The sequence below is a fragment of the Pyrus communis genome, chromosome 16 (assembly GCF_041283825.1).
Source record: "Pyrus communis isolate YQ-2024b chromosome 16, ASM4128382v1, whole genome shotgun sequence".
Classification (NCBI taxonomy): Eukaryota; Viridiplantae; Streptophyta; class Magnoliopsida; order Rosales; family Rosaceae; genus Pyrus; species Pyrus communis.
The window spans coordinates 28,358,170-28,368,132 of NC_142580.1; the positions used below are offsets into that span (position 1 = coordinate 28,358,170).

The 9,963-nt window shown below is 37.3% G+C and overlaps 1 protein-coding gene and 1 non-coding gene across 2 annotated transcripts; one reads left to right on the forward strand and one right to left on the reverse strand.

The window, feature by feature from the left end:
- The first annotated feature begins 574 nt into the window (after positions 1–574).
- Positions 575–3,826, forward strand: LOC137731345 (plastoglobulin-1, chloroplastic). Its single transcript, XM_068470449.2, has 3 exons — positions 575–1,190; positions 3,096–3,291; positions 3,389–3,826. The coding sequence occupies exons 1-3, from the start codon at positions 637–639 to the stop codon at positions 3,698–3,700; spliced, it is 1,062 nt and encodes a 353-aa protein (XP_068326550.2). The 5' UTR covers positions 575–636; the 3' UTR covers positions 3,701–3,826.
- Positions 3,827–6,143: 2,317 nt separating this feature from the next.
- Positions 6,144–9,182, reverse strand: LOC137732489 (uncharacterized). Its single transcript, XR_015957559.1, has 2 exons — positions 8,861–9,182; positions 6,144–6,966 (listed from the first exon to the last, which is right to left on the reverse strand). It is a non-coding gene; the product is annotated as an uncharacterized LOC137732489 (transcript).
- Positions 9,183–9,963: the final 781 nt, after the last annotated feature.

Consider the following 9,963-nt stretch of genomic DNA (forward strand, 5'->3'; position numbering starts at 1 on the left):
GTAGCAATAATCTTTCAACATTAATCCAATTAATACAATGATCCCTTAATTAAAAATTCACGACCATTGGTTTTTTAACTTCTCAAAACGTCTAGTTATATGGTCTTTTTCGTCAACTCCGTCAGAAATTCTATTAAAATGAGTCATGTTGAAAGAATCATTGCCACAATTGGGTTAAAATTGAGTGTCCATTGTTTCAATTGGGCTAAAATCAAGAGACCATTTCTCTAATTGGTTAAAGTTAAGTGACAATTTCTCCAATTGGGTTAAAGTTAATGAACCATTTCTATAATTTTCTCATTTAGTTTATCATATTTGCTATTTGATTTAGTCTCATATATATGGTAACTCATTTTGACGAAAGTTCTAACGGAATTAACTAAAAAAAAAATCATAACAACATATTTTGATGAGTTAAAGAACGAATGATCATGAATTTTTAATGAAGAAATTATTGCTTAAATTGAATTAAAATTGAACGATCAATACTAAAAATATATAACAAGAGTGGATCCAACAACATTTCTTTGTAAATTTGTAAGGTATAAATAGCAGATGACGTGTTGCATAAAACAGCAGAGATAGTAGTCCAAATAACAAATAACAAAACCCAAAATACTTGAAAAAGAAAAAGAAATGGCTCTCACTCTGATCTTCACCTCAAACTCCTCTCTCCTCTCCAAAACCCTCGTCAATTCCCCATCCTCATTTCCAACCCTTAATTCTCAATCTCTCTCTCTCCTCTCCCCAAACCCTAAACCCAAGCTCCCCTCCCTCCGCCTACGTTCCTCTCTCTCCGACGACACCCCCGCCGATGGCGACCGCCCCACCAATATCACCGACGAGTGGGGCGAGAAGACCGACCCCGAGCCGGAGCCGCTGTCCAAAATCTCCGAATCGGACCCTCCGCAGAACGAGGACGAGTGGGGAGGCGGAGGAGATGAGGTTGTAGAAGTTGGGAATGGAAGTGCAGCCAAATCTGAGGTTGTGATTGAGGAGAAGGTGGACACTAAGCTTACTGAGCTCAAGAGGGGTTTGGTAGACACGGTTTATGGGACTGAATTCGGGTTTCGGGCTGGGTCTGAAGTGAGAGCGGAGGTTATGGAGTTCGTAAGCCAGTTGGAGGCGGCAAATCCCAACCCGGCTCCGACGGAGAATCTGGGCCTCCTTGATGGCAACTGGGTTTTGCTGTAAGTTCAATTTTTGTGTTATACTATTAGTGCACGCATAGAACTAAAATTACAGACACTTAGATGGATTTTAATTTTCAAATGACATTTTTGAACTCAATAACACAATTCTTTAGAAATGAGATGAAATTTGCTGTGGGCAAATTGCCATTTGACTACAGAGTTCGTTATACAAATTTGAAGTCGTTTTGGAAAGATTAGTGAAACATGTTTAACAAAGAAAAGCATTTCTTATGACCAATGTACTTTTGCTTACCACCTTTAAGTGGTGGTCGCATTGATTGTTGTTAGATGACTTAAATTTCGAGATTTGTGTTAATACTCATGTAACGGCAACCAATGTGTGGTGGTGCTTACCGCCTGGCGGTGATACAAATACTTGTTCTTCTTTAAATATGAGATGACATGTGCATTTCGATAAAAGTGGCATTTGACATATCCAGAGTTTTCTTATGGAAATTTGAAGTCATTTTAAAAATGAATTAAATAAAATTTGTAAAGAAAAGAGGGGTGCAGTCACAGGAGTGTATAAGAAGTGGGCTGTTGGTGTATGTGGATAGGCAAGATGAAGTAAAATGGTTAGGGCTGTTGGCAAATGTGGATAGAAGAGTGAACAATAGCTGATTAGTCATCATTATTAGTCAATGTCTCCATCATGTCATAGTTTGGTTAAGCTAAAAATATGATCATGCATGCTATAAATTTGTTAGGCTGATCGTTACCTGCATAAGTTTTCATAAAACATTTTACACACTTGACATGTAGGCATTGGAGTTGGAACTGATTATCTTATGTTTATTTCAAATTTACATTTTAATACAGTAATAGAACGTGCTTCTCTTTTGTACTGTTTTTCACCATGCTGATTGGGTTTTCGGTTGGAATTGAAAATCATATTGAAATTGTGTTTCTTATAGGTGTCGCAACAATTTGAGTTGCTGATCTTTTAGTTTGTGATTTGGTGGTCCCCGCATTGGGATCAAAGAAATTAGGCACGAAAGTCCTTGGTCGTTGCATCTCTTTACAAAACGTTGGATTGACTATGCTATTGTTCATTCAACTTTCTTCATTTGATTGACTATGCTATTGTTATTGACCTTTCCTCTCTAATCTTATTGGTATGGAGGGAGGAATCATCCAAGTTGTTTTTTTTTTTTAATAAATAATAGTCGTGCTCCCCTGAGGTTGTTGGTTTAAGTACTAGTTTGCTCTTAAAGAAGGTTTCTGATTTTTGTGATGCTCTCTTCCACCAATTGAACCTTTCAAATGATGTCCAAAGTTGTGGCATGGTAGGGTTACTCTTCAAATGTGTATTGTAATGTGCTTTAACTCTATTTATTTTCTTGTTTTTGGTCTTCCACTTTTCTAACTGAATTCCAGTTTAACGTTTTTCATGTGAAATATATGTATATATAAAGACATTTGTGTCAGTTTGTTGTCCTTAACCTTTCATCTCTTTTAAATATTAAGTGAAGTTACAACTTTATGATTTCATTATTACCCTTTTCAACTTCAATTTTTTTCTGTTTTGGATGGCCGTAACAGCCTTGCGTGTATCCAAAACTGAACCAAGAGTCAGTGGACAAGCTAGTTGGAAGCTGACGTATCTACACATGTGGTAGCTACCAAATGTATCTCAAACAATGTGTTACCATTGATGGAAACATTTCTATAACTGATTGCTTTTCACCTTGATGTCTTGAAACAATTTGATGATTGTCCTTTTGAAAGATTGAAAGATTGAAAGATTAAAAGATTGAATGGTTCATGGTTTTCTGTTTCTCTTTTACCCTTCAAATCATGGAGCAATGTAATTCCCTGTTCATCTGAAGTAGTACTTTAGCATAAAACAGAGAGTTTCTATTTCTTTGATCTTGTTTATCTGTTTTCATTGCTATAAATCAGGTACACTGCATCTTCCGAGCTGTTGCCACTTCTGGCAACAGGTAGTACACCTTTTTTGAAGGTAAATAAAATAACCCAAGTGATCAACACAAGCAACTTGACTATTTTGAACTCCACCACGTTGTCCAGCCCTTTCGCTAGTTTCTCATTCAGTGCATCTGCTAGTTTTGAAGTTAGAAGTCCTTTAAGAATCCAGGTATCACTTGCACTCAAAATCAGACTGAATAACATGAAGTTATTACATGGGTAGATGTGTACCAGAACCTTACTAGTTTACTTCTGTACATACTCAGGTTGAATTCAAGGAAGGCAGCTTTCAGCCTCCAGAGATTAAATCAAGCATTGATCTCCCGCAAGAAGTGGATGTATTTGGACAGAAAGTCAATTTATCGCCCATCCAGCAAACTCTCAGTCCTTTGCAGGACGCCGTTGCAGGTATCTCTAGGACTATTTCTGGTCAGCCACCGCTTAAGGTTTCCATTCCAGGTGAGCGGACGAAGTCTTGGCTTGTTATTACATACCTTGATGAGGATCTCCGGATCTCAAGGGGGGATGGTGGTCTTTTTGTGCTTGCTAGAGAAGGGAGCGTGCTTTTATATCAGTAACGTGGTACATTCAGTTCGGTTGTGTCATGGATACGAGGTCATATACGTAGTCACTTTTTTTTTGTCTAATTCATGTACGAAAGGAAAATGATGGTATATTTATGTTGTATACTAGAATATTTTTCAAACCTTCATGTGATGTTCACCTCCCGCACCTTACGCTCACCTTGAATCCAAGGTAGGTGCACAGGCCTGTCGTACAGACCACATTAAATGGTTTCGACTCGTAGGTGACCCGCGATTATTCGCACAGTCTTCACATGATCGTAGCACTTGAGCGTATTTATTTACACCTAGTTATGTCATACAAACCATTAGAGGTGATTCCGACTCGTGTGCAGGGATATTTGATGAGCTATAGGTTCAGTCGTACAGGTCACTATAGGTGGTTCCAACGTACGTGCTAGCATTGATTGATGAGATATGGGTAAGTCGTACAGGTTACTATAGGTGGCTAGCACATAACCGACTTACGTGTTAGCATTGATTGATGAGATATGGGTAAGTCGTACATGTCACTATAGATGACTCCGACTTACGTGCTAGCATGGATTATTAAGTTCCTGATTATTTATATTGTTGATGAGATGTTGGATCGTGGTATACTTCTGGATTTACTAATAGTATACAATTGATTTCATCCTTATACGTAATATGATTTTCTGGGAAATTATACAGGTGTTACATCGAGGGGTCATTACTTTTAATAAGTGAATGGTTTTTGAAAAGTTTTGTTTTCGGCCACTAACATTTTCTATTTTTGCACCCCTCTAGGTTCTAGTAGTAAAGTTTCCGTATCGACGAGGATTCGTGGCACTTCTTAGTATAGGTGGCTTCTTATGATGGTATAATCGTTATCTTACCTTACTGTACTCTACTTATGCTCTGTATCATGTGTGTATAGGTCCATAACCGCTCACAGCGCACTCGTGTATTTAGGCACTTCTAGGTTTAAATTTATTCATAGTTTACACATTATCACACTTTATGGCTTTGTCACCTTCCAGGTGTCGGTTAGCACAGCTTGATTCGGAGTCCTACTGGACATTCCGGGTCGGGTGTGTCAGAGGATACAATTGAGCTCACAAGACGCCAGGGAAACTCTTCACACGGATGCCATTGCCAATTTGCCATCCTACAGCCCTAAATTTTTCATTTTCTTTACTTTACCTTTTGGCCCAAAATCTCCAAGGGCCACGGCCCACTTGAAACTTGCTACGTACATCACTCCTATATTTTTTTTTTCAAACAAATAATATTATTTCCACTAAAGAGAGAGAAGTGGACTTAACTTTACATTAAGCTAGCAATAATGTAGTTCAAATTCTCCTTTAGCGAAAATCAAACTTAAAATCTCTCAGTTACAAATAAAAAAGAATACCATTAAATTGTAGTATTAAGTGGCACATCACACGATATTTGACAAGGTTTTTTTGTATCTCTTTTCTACTCATGCAACCATTGCTTTGTTTTATCTGTGAAATTTCGAACAAGCAAAACGGCTTCTCTCCCCTCCTCTTTCTACCCCTTCCATCCCCTCCTCTCACATTCTTTATTTTGTCTTTCTCTTTCTATAAAAAAATTAATATAAGATATTAGCGTGACTTAATCGTGACCGTTCAAATAGGAGGGGAGGGAAGGGGAGGGAAAAAAAGAGGGGAAAAAAGGCACGTGTATTCAAGAAATTGTGGGACATCACTAAAATCAATCTTAACATAATAAATATAGATAGGAGTTGATGACCACCTTAGACCATCTTCAAATGTCAAATCCTACGTGGAATGTAGAATTAAAGTTGAAGGTAGGAATAAACTCCAACAGATAAGTCAATCATAAGTGGATTGCCATATGAATTTCCATATGTCAAATTTGACATATGAGAAAAGGTGATGTAAAATAATTTTTAATTATTTTATTGTGTAGGTCTCACTAATGCACCAATTATACATATCAAAATTTTATTTTAATTGATTTCTTTTTAAAAATGGGTCCTAGTATCATTTATAACAAAAAAACACATGGGTTGGAGGAAGAGAAACCACGTTAGCTATTAAATTAACATATGGTATGTATCTTTTGACATCTTCATTAGAGGTGCTCTTGGTTGCTGACAAAATGGCGCCGTGATTCTTACTTCTTACCTTCAAATCCTAGTCAACATTAATTCTTCGGTTGGAGCACTTTGTGATGTCAAAAGTTACCATTAAAAACTACACGTGACATTTGGTCACATCGGTTAAAGATGCACATTAGATGTGAAAATGTTCTATCTTCTCCATCCCAATCGGATGCAAAAAAAAGTTCGAATTGAGTCATGTCTTGTGCACCAAACGTACCCTTTTAAAGTTCAAGGTTAGGCTTTCAGAGCTTCAATCCTAAAGCTTAGAAAATAAACCCTAACAAGATAATAATGTTATCCGTCGGGCCAATTAATCAACAAATATAACAAGAAAATGAGAACTAGCTGAGCTGATTATGGTCAGAACTTATTACAGAGCAACATTCATTGATTAACTTCTCCTTTATTTAATTACAAAATCACCTCATCATGTCACTCTATGCTACCACCTATCCCAAAAAATAAACAAAGAGAACAAGGAACAACAACCAAAACAAAGAGTATCTTGTAGTTTGTTTCAGAAAAAAGAAAGACCAAAAACTTATCTGAAAGCAGATTTTGAAGAGACAACAGTCCGATCAACTTCAGAGGAACCGCACATCCTCAAAACCTTTTTCTCCTCAATCCCATCTCAAGATTGTTTGGCTTCTACGAAAACACAAAGGGGAAGTACATCGTTTCCATCATTTTTGCAACATCCACTGCATTATGTCCTTTCGTATAACTCCTCCAAACCCCCCTGTACTGTTGTTCGATCTTAATGATTGAGGTGTGTTCATTCATAAGTGGCGTTAGTGGGTCATATTCCCCGAAGGTTTCCGTGATCTCATCATCATTGTAATTGGAGGCAACGGTTTAGACCACATATTTGTCATTGTTGAAAACATCTGTCTGTCAAATTCCTGATTTCTAGTTATCTTGGTGCTTCCAAGAGTTTTGAGCTGGGAAGATTCCACCTGCTTTGTAATACTCGTGCTAGAGTTAGAACCAGCGGGAGGTTTGTCCAAGGGACCCCGAATCTTCAACTTCAGGTTTCATCCGATTGAGCCAACGCAGGATCCGGTTGCCAAGATTTCTACCAACTTCTATGTCTCGTTCCTGTATGTTCTTATGAACCTTGACAGCTACATCAAACACTGCACGTGTTCTCATTTGAATGAAAGAAAAACACAGTGGTTGCAGCAGTTATAAACTAATAGCAAAAATGATAAGCAATCATTATTTAGTGAACAACTATTGCAACTGGGTAGTACTATTCACGCACCTCTTTTTTACCTCCCATGAACCCTTGTTAATTTTGATCCATTGATCTTCTTCAATTCACCTAATTTGACTGTTGGACATTGAGAGGGGTGTGTGAGGTAAAAATAGGTGTGTGGATAGCACCATCCTGGCAACATCATAGCAAGTAAGAAAAGAAACTCGATAGTAGCAACAAAAAAACATCATTGATCAATGACCACAAATCCTACTGCTAAAACTAAACACCGCACTGGTGAGTAGTGTGTTTATGCCAACTACTCAAATTAACCATCCAGGATAACCAAACGCTTATCAAATATTTTTGCCTTTTGGATAAAAAAAACATTGATCAAATGTGGGAAAGCCGCATTATATAAAAATTGATAGCATCAAATAAATACTATGAAGGCTTCAAAGATGTTAGCAACCTTGAAGTGTTCAATGCAACAAAAAATGGATGGCAGAATGCCCCCATATCCTATTATTCGGTTCATATAGTTCGTTGTAAAATAAGTAATGCTTTACTGACTTGCCCAACAGCAATGAATCCATCACTGAGGTCTGAAACAAGAGAGAAATAAATCACTGTCCATTCACAGCTAATTTCTGACATAATAAGATGGCCTAATTGGATAAATGGTCCTCGTGGTAATGTGGTAGTTGGAAAGTAGCGCCCGTGGTAAAAAGAAATATGGATTTAAACGCTTTTGGTAAAATCCGTTAGGATTTAAGCCAAAAAACAAAATTTCAGTTGATTCTCCATTAACCCATTACCCATGGCTCCACACTCAACAACCAAGCTTCCTCCGCCACCACCATTGAGTCTTTTGACTGAAAATGTAAACACCAAGGATGATCTGAGGCTTCTCACTGATGACAGTCTACTTACCCAGATCAAGGACGGGTTTAATGATGGAAAAGGATCTTGTGGTGATTGTCATGTATGCCATGGGAAAGGAGCAGAGGCCTCAAGGACATTGGTCCGAAGAATTAACTATGATATTGTTTAATTAATTAATTTTTATTTGATTATAATTAAGAAGTGTCTTACACCATCGATGCACAAGCCAAAATTTCATATGTTTTGGGAACAATTGGACATGACATGCTTCTCAAGTAATTAGCAAAATCAGGGAAGCATGCAGAGCTGCTCAGAATTGATACAGGATATAAGCATCAGTTCTACGAAGCTAAACCTGTTGCTAATTATAGAAGTGGCGACGCAAAGAAGATTGAAAGCTGTAAAAGTGATGATTAAACATGTTGCTAATTGATCCAGAACAAGGCTATGGGGCTCATTACCATAGTAGTCAAGCTTGTAAAAGTGATGACACAAAGAAGATTTAGAGCTGCCGGATCCCTTGGTAAATGGAGCTTGCTGCATATCTATGAAACTATATATTTCTCTGACTTCTTCCGAAAACAAAAAACAACTTTGCAGAGAAACTAACATAAGTTTTGATTTGGGTTAACTACACCACACGGGTTTAAAATCCGAATTTTTTTAGGCAATCTTCCGAATACCGTATCACCACGAGGACCATTTATCCAATTACAAAACATTCTGAAATCATATAACACAATCAAAACCAATTCCTAACCTTAAAACAAACACAAATCTGCCTACATTTCGATGAGCAACTAGCGAAATCACATACAACTTTTTCTAATCAATTTTTAAAGAAAATAATAAAAAAATCACATGTATTACAAGTCTTTATCAATTTTAATGATTTGATAGAAATCACAATATTTCAAAAGTTAAAACTAATTTTAAAAAAAAAAGGAAATAGAAATACCTGTGAGCAAATTCACAGATCTTAAGGTGGTTAGGGCCGATGAGGCCGCACTGAATCTTGAGGGCGTGTCTGTAAGTGCAACAGAGCCCTAAGAAATAGGCGGTGGCTAATGTGATCTCCCATAGCACCATTTTTTGAATTTTTGATCGATTCTTTGTCGCTGCTTCTGAGTTTCCTTTCGCTGATCTTTTGGTTTTGATTTTAGGCTAGCTTTCTCGCGGGGCGCCACAAATTTTGATCCTTCTAATTTTCCCTCTGATTCGCATCACCGAAATAAAGCGTCATCGTGTACGTGGGCATGCTCATTGCCTTTTGATCTCCAATCCGGATCCTTGCCGGATCCTCTTTGTAAGGATCTCAGAAATTCATGAATTGTGTTTGTTTATCATATATCATGCAGTCAGAAAATATTTTTAATATTTTTATTTAAAAATAAACATAAACAATATTTGACAAAAACTGACCGCACGATGTACGATGAATGGACACGATTCACGGATCTCCAAGATTTTCACCAAAATGATCCGGAGAAGATCCTATTGGTTTGATCTCAACCGTTGGTTTCATCAAATCAGTTTGGTTTGGCTGATGGGCTCTTTTTATACATAGAGGCCCAAAAGAGTGAATGAAACTTCAGGCCCACATTCAGCCTTCCAAGTTTTTATTTGTTGAGCACATCCATGTTTTTGTAAAAATTAAGAGTAAAATTGCATGTATGGGTGGGGAAACTGAAAAACCAAATGAAAACAATTTGGCTAACCAAACTAGTCAAACACATGTCACTTAGTATTACAATTTAGTGATATTCCTCTTCATTTGTCAGTGAGAGGTTTTAGGTTCGATTCTCGCCAAAGGCGAATTTGAACTACATTATTGCTAGCCCATTATGAGGCTTAGCCCACTCCCGTCGGTCTGGTTCTCAATTTCTATTCTCCATATGACAATGAAAGCCTTAAAAACCATTTGCTAAACAAACTAAATGCTTTTGAAGATCACTAACCTAGTAAGTTGATGAATCCATAGTGTGGAAGAAAATTCCTATCTGAACAGATACTATCTAAAAACTTTCAAAGAAGATAACACGAAGATCAATTAACTAACAC

Excerpts from the sequence above, each read along its gene's own strand:
- LOC137731345 (XM_068470449.2), top strand. The coding sequence starts at position 637 with ATGGCTCTCACTCTGATCTTCACCTCAAACTCCTCTCTCCTCTCCAAA. Across the intron at positions 1,191-3,095 it reads GATGGCAACTGGGTTTTGCT|GTACACTGCATCTTCCGAGC; the intron begins GTAAGTTCAATT and ends GCTATAAATCAG. Across the intron at positions 3,292-3,388 it reads GAAGTCCTTTAAGAATCCAG|GTTGAATTCAAGGAAGGCAG; the intron begins GTATCACTTGCA and ends GTACATACTCAG.